The sequence below is a fragment of the Vitis vinifera genome, chromosome 6 (assembly GCF_030704535.1).
Source record: "Vitis vinifera cultivar Pinot Noir 40024 chromosome 6, ASM3070453v1".
Lineage (NCBI taxonomy): Eukaryota > Viridiplantae > Streptophyta > Magnoliopsida > Vitales > Vitaceae > Vitis > Vitis vinifera.
Window position 1 is genome coordinate 21,777,587 of NC_081810.1, and position 18,485 is coordinate 21,796,071.

The 18,485-nt window shown below is 34.0% G+C and overlaps 1 protein-coding gene across 1 annotated transcript; it reads left to right on the top strand.

Annotated features, from left to right (window-relative positions):
• Nucleotides 1–829: 829 nt before the first annotated feature.
• Nucleotides 830–18,126, top strand: LOC100256913 (organellar oligopeptidase A, chloroplastic/mitochondrial). Its single transcript, XM_059737239.1, has 17 exons — nt 830–1,120; nt 2,421–2,588; nt 2,676–2,799; nt 4,632–4,708; nt 5,606–5,749; nt 5,870–6,100; nt 6,161–6,251; nt 7,225–7,346; nt 8,994–9,101; nt 9,201–9,446; nt 9,883–10,028; nt 14,476–14,521; nt 16,221–16,380; nt 16,469–16,500; nt 17,025–17,090; nt 17,240–17,311; nt 17,828–18,126. The coding sequence occupies exons 1-17, from the start codon at nt 1,013–1,015 to the stop codon at nt 17,912–17,914; spliced, it is 2,028 nt and encodes a 675-aa protein (XP_059593222.1). The 5' UTR covers nt 830–1,012; the 3' UTR covers nt 17,915–18,126.
• Nucleotides 18,127–18,485: the final 359 nt, after the last annotated feature.

Consider the following 18,485-nt stretch of genomic DNA (forward strand, 5'->3'; position numbering starts at 1 on the left):
AAAAGTTAAACTATGCATGCCTTTCACCTTACCCATGATGATTCCATTGAACAAGCTGGTTTTGATTCATCTCCATTGCTAAGCAAAAAAGAAAGTAAAATTTTTATATGTTTGAAAAATTACTATGTATGTTATATATAGCTAGAAATATCCTTGAAGAGTGGAGTCCTTTTGTTATTACAATTATATTAAAATATCCTTTTTTTATTTTTTATTTATTTTTAGAAGGATTATCTCATGATGTGATCTTCTAGTAGTGTCCCATAAAATTATGGCCTAATATTTTAATAATTCAATGCTTGTATTAGTCCATTCAAAATTAATTAGTTATTTTTATTTTATATAATTTGTTTTTATATTTTACATTACTTTCCTTTTATTAGTACAATCATCTTGGGTTTTTATCATCCTTTTCATATTATTATCAATCATATCTAACATCTTATTCTTTATTTCTATTTTTTATTATTTATTTTTAAATATCATACTATATGTATATTACTCTAATTTGAACTCATGACTACTAATATTTATCATAAGTATATTAATATTTTAAATTTTATTAAAGGAAATATATATAATATTTAATTATGAATATATTGAAAATGAAAAAAAATTTAATTATTTAATTTTAAATAATTTTATAAATAATTTTATTTAATATTATAATTTTTCTTAGAAAAAAAAAAGCATCAAAGTGTACGTAGGCAAGGAATGCCCCATGCCCTTATATTCATTACTTCCTTCCCCAAAGCATGAATTCAAGGAATAACCCACCAAGTGATGGTATTGGGATCGATCACTTGGGATTTTCCGATTATGACATAATAATAATGAATATTAAAAATGTCTCAAGCTGGCTGCAGTCTCACAGAACATCAACCGTTTGTAACTGTTCGAGTGGAAGGCCTCCAAAAGTCCTGAGAGTCAAACTTTTGAAGAGTCTGACTGTCTTGAAGCGGGTTGATTTCAGCTTCCACTTACAGCTTCCAACCTCTTCTCAGACGAATCCATGGCGGCCGAACGCAATCCTTTGTTGGAAGATTTCGTTTTTCCACCGTTCGATGTGATCGAACCCAAACACATCCGTCCCGCCTTCCGATCGCTCTTAGCGAAACTGGTGAGCTGTATTCTCCGATTATCCTCTTTTTGTTTGCTTAGAAAACTGAGGAAAAAACAAAAAACAAAAAACAAAAAACAAAAAAATAAAAAAGAAGAAGAGAAAATTACGAGAAACTGACATGAGGCCGAAATATTTAGTTCCATTGGATGATTTATAAGTAGTATAACGGAGCGTTGGCTCTGATTTTCCGTTTTCAGATTATCTTCTGTTTGGTTCCTGGGAAAACTGAGAGAGAAAAAAAAAAGAAAAAAAGAAAAAAAGAAGGAAAGAAGTGAAAATATTGAGCATCGTGTTTTACTATGTTTTGGATTTTAATTTGTGAGAACTCTCATCATGTTTCAAAAATTATTTTTCATTTATTTTCCACATTTTCTGGGTAGTAGATCGGAGCATTTCTTATTCTGTTGTGTGCTAAGCTTCACCTTGTGATTACTTCGGGCTTGTTGATGAGAAAATTAAGGAAAATAGAAAAAAAAATTTGAGTTTTGTGCTATGTTTTGTTTTCACTTGTACATAATAAAAAAATTACCTGGATTGAGCTAAATATTTGTATTCAACCGAGTAGTTTTATGTTATTTGAGTTTCTAAACGGAAATGTTGGGAAGCAGTGTTCTTCCCACCATGGCACATTCTTTGAGATATGGAAATAATTATTGATCAACAAAGGCATAAAACAATCCAATGTGTTTTTTCTTCTTCTTTTTTAACATAGGAGAGAAGAAAAAAACCCTAAAAAACTGCTCTGTTAAAAAATCTGATGAGAAAAACTGCCACATAGACTCATAAAATTAATAAAGCCAAAGCCCAAAAAAATATTTATTGGGTTATTCTACATGGGGCTAGACCCCAATAGGCAACAGCCTCATTCTCAACATAAAGACACCTTAATTGAGCTACATACTTGCATTAGATTTAGTTGGATGGGATTTTTGTCTTTTTTTTTCCAAGAAAGTTTCGATCTTGGTTTCCCGTATTTGCCCATGTGCTTGTTTCCTATCGAATGGAGGGCAGGAAATTCTACTTTGTACTGCGCTCCATTTTCAACTAACTTTGTTTGCTTGCTGTGGGGGAGTCTCTCCTCAGGTAAGCAGTCAGTTGACACTGAGTTTTGTGCTCTTTCAGTGATCAGTATAGAAAAACTCACAAAAGTCAAAGTTTCAGTTTCTTTTCCTGCATTTTCTCAAAACTAAATGAAGAATTGTTGTTCTTCCTTTTCCTCTGTTTTTATTTTATTTTATTTTTTATGTTCATCAATTTTACATCTATTGTGAAGTAATATGTGATTTCTAGAGTGCAGGAGAGTGATTTGGTTGAGTTGGAGACTACAGTTGAGCCAACATGGCCTAAATTGGTTGAACCATTGGAAAAGATCATAGATAGATTGTCTGTTGTTTGGGGAATTGTGAATCATCTCAATTCTGTGAAGGACTCACCTGAGCTGCGATCTGCCATAGAAGAAGTTCAGGTCTGTGTTATTTTTAGTGCCCACAAATGAAATAAAGACGATGTCTTCAATGTTGTTGAATTTCCACCTGAATTGTTTTGTCTACAGCCAGCAAAGGTTGAATTTCAGCTCAGGTTGGGCCAAAGCAAACCCATTTATAATGCATTCAGAGCTATTCGAGAATCTTCAGATTGGGAAGCTCTGAATGATGCTCGTAAGCGCATTGTGGAAGGTTAGTTAAACTTGTTTGCATTATAAGAGGTTGTAATTTTTGAGAAGAAAAGTAATTGTTCTTTTTGAATCTCATAAAATATGAGTACATAGATATATAGCAGGAACTAGTTACCAGCTCTATAACCAATTCAGCTGTAAAATAGGAAATCTAACTACTGCATAAAAATAGGAAACCCCCTAACTACAATCTGAATTACTAACTTCAGATTTTATTTAATAGAAAAATAAAACATCCTAACTACCTCCTAAAACTTTGACAGAGGTATTACTTGGTTATCTGTGATTGTGGTACCTTGTTTTGGTTCAGAATATTTGCTTGCTTATGGTGTGGGGAAAATCATTATTTTCTTTTCAAATTAACTGTTTCTTAGTTTCATGGATTTTAGAGCTCATACAATATTACAATATCCCTTTTGTGATAGAATGTTGCTAAATTTAGCACTTTAAAGGGTTGTCAGTTGCTCAAAATGTTATCACCACAACATCACAAAATCTCTTTGATTTTGCGTCTTGCCTTATTCTGTAGCTTTTGTATGAGATTCCTTCAAGTTTTGTGGTTTTGTCAATCATCACATGCTCCTACATAATGGGGCTTAAAAATTATGCAATGAGATTGATTAAATCCACCAGCCAATTGCTGAAATAGGTGCAAACTTTCATCAGTGATGATCTCTAACAAAAGAAATAGTAGAGAATAAGAAAAAACTGCAAGACAATTAAAGTTGGAGACTAATAAAATGAGCTTTAATTCACAGAATTAATTCCTTAGACAAAAAGAGAAAAAAAAGGTTAATTACAAGCAGTCTTAAGAAACATTAATAAAAGTCACTGGTCCAGAACAGTGGATTTCAATCTCTGACCACTCCTGTCCTGTTCTAGTTTCAGCTTCTCAATATCCCTAGAGTTTTCATGGTTACATGAAAAGTTTTGGAGCTTAATTATAACTTTTTAAAGGAATTTTGCGAGGTGGCTTCAAGATTGGGAAGTGAAGGTGCTAATGATGCAATTTTAATAAGGTTTATGACTCTGCTATAGCTAGGGAAGGCAAGGATAAGAAAGAATGGACATTGTAATGTACTCAATGAGCTTATTTTAAAATTTATCAAAATAATAAAAAAAACCATGAAAATATTGATATAGAATTAACAATGAAGCTTAAAACTAAATTTGAAACATCTTTGTCTTTTCAAATGCTACGGGTGCCCATGTGGTACCAGTTTCACTGCATCAGTTGTCATATTCAATTTTCTAGTCATGTGTCCCTATGAAGCTTGGTCTGGTTCTCTCCCAAGCTCTGATTCTGTTTAGACCTATTTTGTTCTAGTTAAACATGACTATAAATTTCTTAATTATTTCAATGCATTGCTTCTATGTTTTAAACAGGTAGTTCTTAGCATAAACTAGTTAGAAAGCAGGGTTTCAGTTTGGACAATTTTGAATCAGACTAAACTAACTCAACCCAACCCAACCCCCATTCGCTGCCAGTGCTGTTTCTGTTTAGCCATGCTGGTCTTTTCGATTTTGAACCTTGGGTTCCCATTTACCTCACAAATCTTGTGTGTAGCCTATTTTAAAAGCAATGACATGTTGTCCTATGGTGAATGCTAACTACATCCTTTTTTGCCTCCAAAAGATATAAATGTGACTAATGAATGGACTAAATTCACATTGTATATATCTTGATCTTTACAATTTATGTGATTGCTACACTATTTATGGAAACTTAAAAAAGAAAAAATGTGTTTGCGACACATTTGAATGGTACATGAAAATATTCAGCTTGTGCTGGTTGATAATTCTTGTGATGAAGAGATCTATGTATCATGGCAGCTCAAATAAAGGAGGCAGTTCTTAATGGTGTTTCTCTTGAAGATAATAAAAGAGAATACTTCAATGAAATTCAACAGGTTAGTTACTGAGCTTTTAAATCAATAAGTGACTAGAAAAGGTAAAGCTAAGGAAAAGAAGAAGGAATTTTGGAGCACTAAACCAGGTTTATCCTTTCAATGATTTAAGTTTAGATTGTGTATTCTCAATGCTGATGTAACTTCGTTTTGTTATTCTTGATATAGAAAAATTATCAACATCAATGAGTTTTCTTTTGTTTGAATCTGAACATCAAGAAGTCAATTCAATTGAAATATTTTACAATCATATTTGGTTGTTTTTTCATTTAATCTTCAAGTTCAGATAAATTGGTCACTTGAATAAATGTTATCTGTAAACCAAAAAGTTAAGAGGCAAATTTTCTGAGCCCATATGCCAATCAAATAATTTTTTTTCAAACTCAAGAATAAGGTTCTTTGGTTTTTTTCTTCTTTGTTTTTTTAGGGTGAGGGTGGAGAGGGAGGGGGTCAACTGGAGGAGAGACCATAGTGAAATCAGATGCATTAGAGAATGCTCAAAGTAGTGAAAGAAAAGTTTCAAATGGGAAAGAAAAGATGGAAACAAAGATATCAATCTCTCTAGGTTTATGAGAAATGAGGGGTAGGAGGTCCTGGGATGGAAAGCCCATCTATATTTTCCATGTCAACATAAAGAAGAGTAAATTTGTTTAATAATTAAAAATATTAAATTTGTTAAAAAAATGGATATTTGAAACAGCACAATATACTAAATTTGAAAAGATTAATTAAGACATCCTTATGTTAAAAAATTGAACTGAAATGACCATTAGTTTTTATTGAAGAAATTCAATGACAACTTATAGGCTGTGCAAAATAATTTTTTCAAGTGAAGTTTATGACCTAGTGCTTGTTCTTCTCATTTTGTGGAACAAATTATCCTTCTGGATTAATTTGCAGGAGTTGGAAAAGCTATCACAGAAGTTTGAGGAAAATATTTTGGACTCCACAAAGCAGTTTGAAAAATTAATCACAGATAAGAAAGACATTGAAGGGTTGCCTGCTACTGCACTTGCAATGGCTGCAGAAATGGCATTGTCCAAGGTATATCATGTTAAAATTTTTCTGTACGATATTACTTTTTTGTATTAGTCAAGTTATTTCCTCATCATTTTACATTGGCTTTCATTCTCTCTTATAGCTTTATATCCATGATCATATTAGGGACATAAAGATGCTACAGCTGAAAATGGGCCATGGGTACTTACGTTGGATGCTCCAAGCTATCGCTCTGTTATGCAACATGCACGGAATCGATCTTTACGTGAAGAAGTATACCGTTCTTATGTTGCTCGTGCATCAAGTGGAGATCACAATAACACACCAATTATTGCAAGAATTTTGAAGCTTAAATTGGAGAAGGCAAAGCTTCTTGGCTACAATAATTATGCTGAGGTATGATGTTTACAGTTTGCTGTGCTCTTATTTTAGAGACTTAACAGAAGTTTATCATAGGTAAGCATGGAAATGAAAATGGCTACCATAAATAAAGCAGAGGAGCTTATAGAGGACCTTCGAAGTGCTTCTTGGAATGCCGCAATTCAAGGTAGCGTGCTGCCTGGTTGCTATTTGGAAGCTTGAATGGAATACTGATACATAATTTTATTGGACTTTTGATCTATTGAAGAGAAAAATTACATGAAGAAAATTTTCATTCACATATCACTGTATTTGGCTAATTTTTCTTTTTGCATTTTAATATTACATATGAGAATGTTACAGTGGAAAATCTTATTTTTCTTATAGTCATAAGTTGGTATTTTGCCTTTCAGAACTTAGAACTGTAATGGCTCAAATTGTTCAAGTTCTCCATGTTTTATGCCATCATTCATTTATTAAGAGAGAAAATCCTGAGCCACAGATTTTCAATACTCTGTTATTCATGCTTTAATTATCTGGCATCTGGCTATGGTAGAAAATAATTACAGTTATTCAAATAGATATGTAGTTTGGTTTCATTTTCTTTGGGAGCTCCGGAACCCTTATGATTCTCAGACCTCATCATTTTTCTTGATATTTTGCCAAGAGACCATACAAAGTGGATAGACATTTACAATGTACAAAAGTTAATGAACCCCACTTACCAGGTTCATTGGAAAAATTATCACTATGTAAAAGGATAGGGAGTGTAACCCAAAACTCCTAATAGAGATGCAACCTAGGACTTATTTTGACTCGAACCTAATTCCAAAACAACTAGAGTAGTTGGTAAGTTCCTACTTAAACCCTAAGAGCCTAAACACAAGCTACAATACTTAGGAAATTATGCAATTTCTTGAACAAAAAATATGCTACTTTTTTGGGAATCAGCACTAGCACCCATATCTAAGAAGTATTAAAATGACCATCAACTATCTACCTGGCAATTGTTTTAGGGGTAATAGTTGGGGCTGATGGAGTGTGGGATTTTCTTTTGAGAGACAGACAAGATCAAACCTCATGATAATTATTTTTCTGGCCAAAAGAATCTTATTTCAAACAAGGTTTTGGTAGTTTGATTGGTTTTTTATGATTTGTAGACATGGAAGACCTTGAAAATTTAGCTAAAGCTCAAGATGCTATAGAGGCTAATGATTTGAAGCAGTGGGACATCAACTTCTGGGGTGAGAGACTCCGTGAGTTGAAGTATGATATAAATGAGGTACACCTCTCTCTCTCTCCCTCTCTCTCTCTCTATGTGCCCACACACACACACACACACACACACACACACACACACACATGCACATACACATACTCATTTTGTGAATAACATATGTATGCTATGAAATATAAAGAGGGATAACCCCATGTTCATGAAATATAAGCTAGCCTATATAGAAAAAAGAAGGTTATCATGAGCTGTAAACTGCTGAGAGTGTACCTAGAGTAACCTGCACCAAGCATGAATATACTAGAGGTTTAGTTGAGCTCCTTTAAGTTTGGAGACTGATGAAAAATGAAAATAAGAATATGGTTACATGAATATTTCTCATTCTTCTAAACTATTTGAAAATATATCCTTTAAAGGGGTATGTCCCGCACATGATGCAACCATATGATGGCTTTCACATTTTGATCATTTGTTGAAATCTTGTCAAGGGAAGTATCTTAAGAAAAGTAAACAACCTATGAAGGGAAGAAGTTTCTACAAACAAGTTTTGAGGAATAGTGCTGCACAGAGCAATTTGACCATTTCATCACCCTTGCTATTCCAAATTTATTCAAATGGAAAGATGGCCTAGTAGAGTTTGATTTAGTTCTTTCTAACTTTTTAAGTTTTTTTTTTTTTTTTTGAGGTAGATACCATATCTATGGTCTTCATCAGCTCAGAAGACCGATTTCATCTTGATTTTGCATGATTTGGATGTTATAAATTATTTTGGCCCATTTGCAATTTAGATGAAGTTCCTTGTCACTGGTGTTCTTATGCTCTTTTAATCTTTGGTAGGGGGGAAATCATTTTCTGATTTTTGCCACCAAAAAAAGTCCTTTTGGGCAAGCTAACTATGGTTACTGGTATTTGCTTCTTGCTGAAGAAGATGCATTGACTGCTGCCAGGAAAACTTCCAGTTTCCAAATAGTAAATACTATAAGTTTTCTGGAGTTCAAGTAACTATTTCTATCAGGTTTTCTGCATCAATATGCCAGACTGATTTTTTGACTGTGGAACTAACAAAATCTGCATGCTAGGCTGGTTGGATGAATTCCCTAGTTTTGACTTCTAGGTGTGATTTCCATGAAGGAGAGTGCAGCTCTATTCACACAAACTAAAAGAATTGGATGTATTTGTTCTTTCTGCATTAAAATTTTACTTTTAAATCCTCAATGGTGATTCATTTTGGAAACACATTAGAGCAATCCTTAATGTCTCTGATGATCTTTCTATGGAGTTTAAACTGATTCAGGCAAGTAGAAATGAAAATGAAGTGACTACTACAAAGTAGTTTTTTGATGACTTGGGATCTCATTGCATTAACAGGAATCTGCAAGGCTGTTTACCTCTACTTTTCCTCCTTTTTCTATTTATGTTATTGTTCTAATCAACTTTACATGGATAGGAAATGAAAATGTTGATAGCTTATGTGTTAATAAATTTTTTTTATAGAGCCAATTATTTGTCAATTAATCCATTTTCTGTGCATTTATTAAGGATCATCCAACAGATTTTTACTTCTTCAATTCTATCAAGGTTGGACTTACAGCATGTTTTATATTCTATGATTTTGTTTTTTAGCTGAGTGAATGTAGATAATATTTTATATAGAGAACCTTTCAAGTAATGTTTTTCTTGTTTTAATATCTACAGGAAGAGTTACGTCCATTTTTCTCATTACCAAAGGTTATAAATGGTCTCTTTAACCTTGCAAAGATGCTGTTTGAAATTGACGTTGAGCCAGCAGATGGCCTAGCTCCAGTAATATACTAATATCTGTTCTCGTTCTTTAATTTCTCATTTATTCCGAATAACATTGAACATTTTGCATACCAATGATATATGGTTCATGATCTCCAGGTTTGGAACAATGATGTCAAATTTTATTGTGTCAAAGATTCTCTAGGCATTCCGATAGCATACTTTTACTTTGATCCATATGCTCGTCCTTCAGAAAAACGCGGTGGGGCATGGATGGATGTTGTTTTTGGTCGTGGTAGCACATTTTCATGTGATGGTGCATCTCCTAGGTTGCCTATTGCACATATAGTGTGCAATCAAACACCACCAATGGGTGACAAGCCAAGTCTTATGACCTTCCGTGAGGTACATACAAACACACTGCATCTCAGGTCCAGTAGTTTGACTTCTGGCTTTCAGGTTAATAATTCAAATGTGAGTGATAATTGACTAGATTAAATGAGTATTGCATATAAAACTCCAGCAATCAGTGCCATTTGGTTATTTCTATATAATTACATCAGGTACTTTTTAAAGATATAAAACAAAATTCTATGCTTCCTAATAATCTCAATCATCAATCCTCACCATGTTCCTTTTCTGTTCCTTTGGATTTTGCTTCTAGGATATGGTCTTTTCTTTTAAAATATAAAACATTTGTCATATATTGGTTATTTTATAATGATTCACTGATCATTGGAATTTTTTTTATCTTCCGAGATGGAACAATCATATTTATCAATTTTATAACTCATGCAGCATATTTAGATAATCTTATGAAAATTGATGTCACCATAAGCAGGTTGAAACTGTCTTCCATGAGTTTGGCCATGCCCTTCAGCATATGTTAACCAAGCAAGATGAAAGTCTTGTTTCAGGTTCTCGAGGGATAGAATGGGATGCTGTTGAATTAGCTTCTCAGTTCATGGAAAATTGGTGCTACCAAAGGTAACTCTATGTGCCATAACCATCTCTAATTTATGCTTCGAAGTTTTACACCTTTTCAATATTCCACTTTATTTATTGTCCTCAAAGAAGAAAAACATTTTAAATAGAAAAATATGGGAAAATGAGATGGAAAATCACAGTCTAGAAAATTTCAAATTGGAATATGATTATATACCACACATATAACAGAGTAAATAAATTGATGTGAATTAATCTCTTGTTGCATGTTGATTATTCATATGTGATGTGCATATATACACAGCTAGACATACAATATGCCATAATTTAAGAGACAATATCTGGGATAAATCTACACAAGGAATAGTCAGCTTGGGCTCCTAGAATTATGCATGGGATTGAGCTTATGATTGCATTGAATGGCAACAGCTCCTTCTTTGTTTGAGCTCCTTGAGTTATGCATTATATTTGAGCTTGATTGCAGTGGGCTCCAAGATTTATGCATCTGATTGAGCATCAGATTGCATTGACTAGAAGGGAGCTGCAACTCCTTCCTTATATACCCCCACAAGAGTGGATTTCCATCAATTACTCCAAATTTTGCTTCATACTTGCTAGAGTTTTTTCTAAGAGACTTGGTTGAAGCATCCACTAGTTGGTACAAAGTAGAGACATAGGAGAAACGGAATTGGTACTTTGCCACTTGTTCTAGCACAAAAGGCAATGTCTATGTTTTTCATCCTTGAGTAGAATACCAGATTGGAATAGAAGTGGCTCCAATATTATCATAATAGATGGTATGCTTTTCTGGAAGTTGTAGGTCGAGTTCATGAGTTCATGGAGGAGAAATGTTGCGTCCAATTAACTTCAGCTGCTCTGGAGGCAATTGCAGGATATTTAGTTTCAATAAATGATTGAGCAATTGTTTTCTGCCTTTTGGAGCTCCCTAGATTGGTACTAAGATAGAAAACAGAGGTGGTAGTTGATGTTCGCCCATCTTTATCTCTTGTCCAACTTGTATCAACAAATCCATGTGATGGAAAGGTGTGCAACAATGGAGGTAGATGCTATGATGTAGAGTGTTTTTGAGATCTGTAACACTCTTTTGTTGCTTGTCCAGTGAGTAGTGGAGGTCTTGTGCATGAACTAGGACAATTTACCGACAGCGCATTAAGTATATTGGCAAGTGAGTGATAAATATTGCAAAGCTCCAACAAATTGATGATATAAAGTGCCATGCACCTATGGGGTGCCATCATGGAGGGTGATTGAATTAGATATGGACATGGCAGTGTTCATCTTTTTGGCACCTGCATATTTTTCTTTTCTAGCAAGTTATGAACACATGCATGCTAAGAGAGAAATAATCCTAGTTTGGTAAAGAAAACTTCCACTCCCAAAAGATAGTTGAGAGTACGGGGATCTTTTGAGAGTACGGGGATCTTTTGTGTGAGAAGTGTAAGTCAAGTGAAGCAATGAATATCTATAGGCCTTTTATTGTAACCACTGAATTATCCACATAAACCAAAAGGTAAAGATTCACCTTATCATGTATGATAATGAGAAATCTCTTAGTTCAATGCACCATGAGCTTGAGGAAGGCAATGAATGACCTTTTTAAGTTTCCACACATAGGATTGGCAGTCAACTCATGTAGACATCATTATGACTATGCCTTGGAGAAAAGCATTTTTGATGTCATTTTGGCCAATTGGCCAACCATGTGTGACTAGTAGAGAGCACACTAGGCATATGTTTGTAGGTTTAAAAATAGGACTAAATGTGGTGTGAAAATCTATACTAGTGCGTTGATTATCAAGATGCTACCATCAAGATTATGTTTGATTCTCCATGGATGATTTGAATGTTACATGAATTGCCTGGGACTTAGGTTTGTGACTTAGGCTTATATGAATAGGACATGGATTAGAAGATGACGTTGGATGAATTTTTTCCATTGGATTAGATGATAGGGAAGGGCAAAAAGGAATGGTGAAATGAGATGATTCCATGAAAGAAGCCTATTGATGCAAAGTAGTGGTATTGACCCATGGAGTGTACAATACTTGTGTCTTAAATAGAAAATCATGCTTAAGAAAGACTAATTGCATGAAATGAAAATTTTCCCAAGTAAGGAATCAAAACAATTATAAGAAATATGGATTGTGGAATATCCCAAGAATACACATGGTTTGGAGTAGGGTTTAAGTTTGTGGTTGGTTTAAAGGTGAAGATATGGGTAACAAAAAATACCCTAAGACAAAAAATTTTGGCAATTATAAATTGAAGAGTTTCTTAAAGGGTGATTGATATTAATGTATCAATGTAAGTAATAAAGTATGATTCGGTTTAGAATGCAAAGGACTAGAAGTGAAGTGGAAGGGAGGCTTGTGTGGTGGGGGAGACCAGTTTTGATAATGTGGTGATGACGTCTTTCAACAACACTCACAGGTTAGATTTTATGTAGTAAGGAAACAAGGCGTTGGATTCCCAAGGTGGTAAAGGTTTGTTAAGACCTTAATATTCACCTCCCCTATTTGAATAAATCATAATAATTAAAGTGTAAATAGTTTTCTGTAACTGACTTGAATTATCAAAAAGTGATAAATGTTATGATAGAGCCCTTAAAAGTATGAAATGATGTAACATTTTATAGATTTCTTATTTTCTTAATAAGATTCTTGTTTCTTATTTTATCTATCCGTTTATGCATTATATCTTATGAGCATTCTAGTTGGTCATCTTTTGAATTGTACATGACTTGGATGCATTAAGAGTTGCAAAGAAGATCCAAGTCATGAGTTCCTTGCAAGTGGATGATTGGTTCATAGGTGGTTCATGGACTTAAGTAATTCATTTAAAGTTGTGGTGCACTAGCTTTTAATTGGAGAGGGATGATTGGTCTTGGTCATCAAGATGAGTTTTTCATGGTGAATGCATTAGTATGTATAGTTACACATTAGACAAAACCTATGGTGAGTCATGACTTTTGGCTATAAGATAGTCATGACCTTTCCAAGCTGCTATATCGTATGTTCTTTCAATCTTAAGAATATTGAGTTTATGCTAAAGTTTGTAGTAGCTTTGACCGACAAGTGAGACCTTATGGTGGTCTTATATTTCCTATGAATTCGGTCACTATTGATGAAAGCCTATGACAATAGATATTTTCAGAATCTCAATAGAGACACTATGATATTTCATGGAGATTGAGACAATGTATTCCTTTGAATGATACTAATGAAGTGTGTTCAGAAAATCTGTGGTCATAGTAGTTTCTTATCTGGAACTTGACATATGCTATTTGTGAGTTAGAGTATGTTAGTTAATCACACGATAAGAGGATTTAAGACTTAAGGATTGTAGAGGTAATCTTGAGAGGTTAATAACATTCACCTTGTTAGATTATGAACACTAGTTCATGAAGAGTCTGCATATAGTGAATGGTAGGTCATGAACCCGAGTACTTGTATTTCGTTGTAATATATGTAAGATATTGAAATGCAATTGACTTTCTGGATGTTGAGTCAACTTCGGAATTGGATTATAATAGAACCAGTATTTGCCTATGAGTCCAAGTGGTCTAAGCTTGACCTCGTATTCCTTGATGACATAGTTTATGAAGGTTAGTTGGGTTTTTTTTTTTTTTTTTTTGATAGGTAAATAAGAATTGTATTAAAAGAAAGAAAGCATACATGTTGTATACACGTCATATACAAAGAAAAAAGGATAAAATTAAGATACAAAAACCCGCTACCACACCTTATCATGAGCCTACCGAATCCATAAAGTCTAACAATGATAAAGATCCACCCTCAATGTACAATCTAACCCAATCTCAAAATATATACAAAAAAGAGTTTTTAATTGTTTGATCCGTGCTTTCAAAGTTGTCAAAAGCCCTCCTATTTCTGTCCCACCATAAAGCCCAAAAAATATATAACGGAGCAGCTTTCCAAGCTTTTTTCATATTTTTACCCACAAAGGACCCGTGCCAACTCAGAAGGACCTCTCTAACTAAACAACTCAACACTCACTGAATGCTAAAAAGTGCAAAGATCAACTGCCACAACAAACGAGCTTTCAAAGTTGGGTTCTTTATTCACTTGAGTATGTAAGTGTGTTTTGGTAAATATGCAAAGTTGCACAGGAGCTTGTAAATTGTCACTTTGGACTAGGCTTATTGATTAATTGGAGCTAATTTGAGTTGATTAATAAATTAAGACCCAGATAGGCTAATTTAAGTGATCCAAGCTCAAGATGGGCTTAAGTCACATGAGCCTATTGCAAGCCTATAAATACCCTCTCTTAGGGATTAGGGCTTCACTTTTCAATCTTGCATTCTATTCACTCTAAGAGAGAGATAAAACTCTAGCTCACCAAACCCAGAGACACTTTTACCCTTCTAGTGCTAAGATTCAAAGAGAAAGTCATCATGGTGGAAGATTGTTAGGTTTATGAAATCTACACCGTATATTGCGTTTTTCAGCAACTCTTCACCCACAAGTTCTAATGTAGGAACATCTAGATTTGAGGTAAATCATTAATCTCTAGATCCTAAAGGTTTTTTATACCTATATTACTTCCGTTGCTAGGATCTAGAGGTCTACAAAGTTTAAGCATGTACCCTAACTGGTCAAGGGATAGGAATGGAGAAATCTGGAATTCCCTACAATAGATACCTCTGACTTATGTTGTAGAGGTAGAGCCAAATATTCTTGGTATTGTGATCAACAAATATCACATAGTGCTAATAGCTGTCAAAAGATATAAGATGACAAAACCCCACACATTGGTATAAGGCATTGACTAAAAAGTGTTGATGTACCAATTGATAAACAATAACTTTTATTGCACAGCATGAGTTACAATTATTGGAGGCGGTTAAAGGTAACTCTTTGGTGAAAATCAAAGAATGTAATAGTTTGGTGAAGGGATGGCTAATTTCAATCATGTAGAGGGGCTTTGATGGTAACCATAACTCGTGGATTAGTGGTGATGGCTGCACATATGATGGTCAATCATAATGTTATCTTTGCTCCACCGGTAGATGAGAGATGCCCTTGTGCTTAGATCCTTCACAACAAAGAAAGAAGGAAAGACTGCAATAAAGATATAATTTTGTTTGCAAATTGAGAGATAGAAAGAAAATTTTTCTTATCTAATGGAGCACACAAAAAATTATTCCAAATGAAAGTGGTAGAGGGAGTTGAAAGTTTGATTTACTCAATGTGGACTTCTTGGATCAAATTGTCATTGCCACCACCATATTTTGAGTGGATGGATAACCAAATTCTTCAAATCAAAAGTAACATGAAGAGATGTACCTAAAGTTTACAAGCCAATGTGAGATGAAGATCTCTTGGTGAACATGTAATTGACTTGAGACTTATTTATGGCTAATGTCATGCACAATAAAATTTAGCAATATGACCAATTGCATCATATGTTTTGTTAGGCTAGGCCCTTAGTCCAGCCCATGAGGGCTGAGGTTCTTTAAGCCCATTTTGGGTTATTATTTTAGGCAACGACCTAAGCCCATTTATGAGATACAAAGGCAGGTCATTAGTGTGCTATTAGGAGAATACATGGTGCATATTTAAGAGAGAAAAATTTAGGGGTTTAGGAAGGCACTATGTTAAGGTTGCTTCAGAGTGAAAAATTGATTGTTCTCACTATTCATTTGTGGCGTTCTCTTTTGTAAAATCCTCATATTACTCTTTTGTATTGCTAGAATGTTTTTAAATTTTTTGGATGGAAGATGCTATTGCAATCAGCTCCTCCTGCCTCCTGGGAATCCTTTTGCAGAAGATAAATTTTTTGTTGGTGCAATATTTGTTCTCTGAATTGGATTTTCTTTCTGAAATTTTCACATTAGTTTGGTGTCATAAATGGTTGAAAGTCTTGTGAGTCAGTGAGAGAGGTGTGACATGTCAATTTAAAAGCCCTCAATTAGAGATAATAAATAAATAAATAATTATACATAGGAGGCAAGTAGTGTTTTGTTTCAAGGATAATTTCTTTGGTTGAATTTAGGTTCTAATCAAGTAATTGAAGTATGACTTTGCTCTGGAATAACAGTTCATCCAATGCATCACCTTGTTTCAGAAACAGATAGCACCAATGTGTCATTTACTTGGATTTGTTGTTGGGACAAGAAGATCCATCTCTATCTAATTTTACACAAAATAAAAGGATTTTGACCATGTGAAAATGTATCATATTTTTTTGTAGCTACGGTATGCAAGTGTAGATCTGGAGCTTCACACAAAATACATTCCAGATGGGTCAGAAACCATCTATGATATTGATCAAAGAGTTGGTAGAAGGACAAATGTGATCCCTCTACTGCCAGAGGACAAGTTTCTTTGTAGTTTCAGCCATATCTTTGCAGGTTAGATTACAAGATCAACTTGTCACGAATTTACCTTTCTCTACTAACTCATACATAGTAACCTATGCTTTTTTTTTGTGAATGTCAGACAAGTATGCAGCTGGATATTACAGTTACCAGGTAGTTTTTGTTCCTCCTCTGGTGCTGCTATATGATTTATTTTCTATGATTATGCCTTCTGTAGACTAATCTCCATTTCTTACACTTACTATCATTGATGACTCTGATGGCTGAGTTACAGCATCGATACTAGGAGCATTATCAGAATATTTCAATATCTCTGGTTTGCTCTATTCAGGCTCATTTTGGTATGGTCATCATGTTGCTGGAATGTGGTCAGAAGATGCATGTATATTCAAACTGGAAAACTAAGTTCATATTGCATCTCTCTTGCTGAATCCTTATTTGCTTACATATATAAATACATACATTATATAAGTATACATATGTTTGTGTGCGTGCATAAGTTTTTCTATAGTTGCCAATTGTTACACTAGTAAATTATATTTGCATGAGAAAGTGATTTATAGACTTTAGACATGTCCACTGCTGAAATGGAACGGATGTGTTTATTCCTCAAAAAAGTTTTCTTTCCCCTTATATCTGCATATCTTTCTAAAAAAATAAGTTTCGTTATGTTTCAGTGGGCAGAGGTGTTGTCTTATGATGCTTTCTCAGCATTTGAGGAGGCTGGGTTGGATAATGTCAAGGTATGGACTGCAAACTTCTACACTTCAAAGACATACTGGTGTTTATGCCCACTTATTTGATTAATTCCTTTTGCTATTTCTACAAACTGATAAATGTGTCTAAATTTTAATTTCATTAGTTGAGGATTGATGAAGTTGTTACTCAACAGGCCGTCAAAGAATTGGGGCACAAGTTTAGAGAAACCGTACTTGCAGTTGGTGGTGGAAAATCACCAGAACAGGTTGTTATACTAGTTGAACTTCAAAGCATTTCTTCCATCTACAATTAATTCATTCATGAATCATAAATGAAGCTTGCCTCTTATATCTCATAGTATCGCGGTTCCATCTCTTTCATAATAGTCCTTCCCTCTACTCAAAACCTTAGGATTCTTCAAACATAGGCACAGTCTCCCACCTGAAGTCTAAGCCATGAGATCTACTCTGGTACCAAATTGATACCTACCAAACAGCAGGCCAATCGTAATATGTCACATGTATAATTTGGTCTCATTGTTTTATATCCCACTTGCATCCGATTCATTTAGACCTTGGTCTGATTCTTTTATACCCGGTTTCATATATTTGTACTCTCATTCAATGACCTAAATTTTACCATATGCTTTCAACATATCGAATCAATACCTAGCAATTTCCTGTTACCACCTTGAACTCCAAAATAATGTCTCATGTTAGACTTTCTGTCATTCCTCTATTATCACTTCACCATGCCGAATGGCTTGGAAATTTGGTTTCAGGTTTTTGTAGAATTCCGAGGGCGGGAACCTTCGCCAAAGGCACTGCTCAGATACACTGGCTTATCACCGGTAACGGCTGAAGCTTGAAGTCTTATTTTAAAATCAAGTTTTGGGACTTGGAAGTTGGAAGAACATCTATATTTGTTGTTCCTTCAACCTCGGACTTTAGGGTTTTAACGGTAAAGTAAAACTGCCATTTAAAAACCTCCATTAAAATGGTATAATATTACACATTTGACAAAATTTTATAATTATTGTTAAAATGAATGTTGAAGTTAACTTACCATTTGGACGGCTAAGATTCAAATTCTCTCATCCATCGATTGATGTTTTTAAGAGGCACGGTATCGCCTGCCGTACTGTAGAATTTTCCTATATATATATATATATAAATCTTTTCTTTTTCTTTTTATTATTTTTTATTCTTTCTTCATTGCATGTTGAAAGTAAAAGTGAAATTCATACCATTTTTAATTTTAATTTTTTGTTATCGTCTAATGTTATTATCCACATTCATTAAAATTTCAATTCGAATATAAGAAAAAAAATGGAAAATAAATAAAATACCTTTTTTTTCCTTTGAAAAAAATCTTGAGTTCTTGAAACCTTCTACTTCCCAATGAACTAGAGATTTGGTAACTCTAAGGTGTGGAATTTG

What these genes read in the sequence shown, in the direction of transcription:
- LOC100256913 (XM_059737239.1), top strand. Translation starts at nt 1,013, where the DNA reads ATGGCGGCCGAACGCAATCCTTTGTTGGAAGATTTCGTTTTTCCACCG. An exon ending in CAGAAATGGCATTGTCCAAG is followed by an intron (nt 5,750 to 5,869) that starts GTATATCATGTT and finishes TGATCATATTAG; the next exon opens with GGACATAAAGATGCTACAGC. An exon ending in GAAAATTGGTGCTACCAAAG is followed by an intron (nt 10,029 to 14,475) that starts GTAACTCTATGT and finishes TGCGTTTTTCAG; the next exon opens with CAACTCTTCACCCACAAGTT.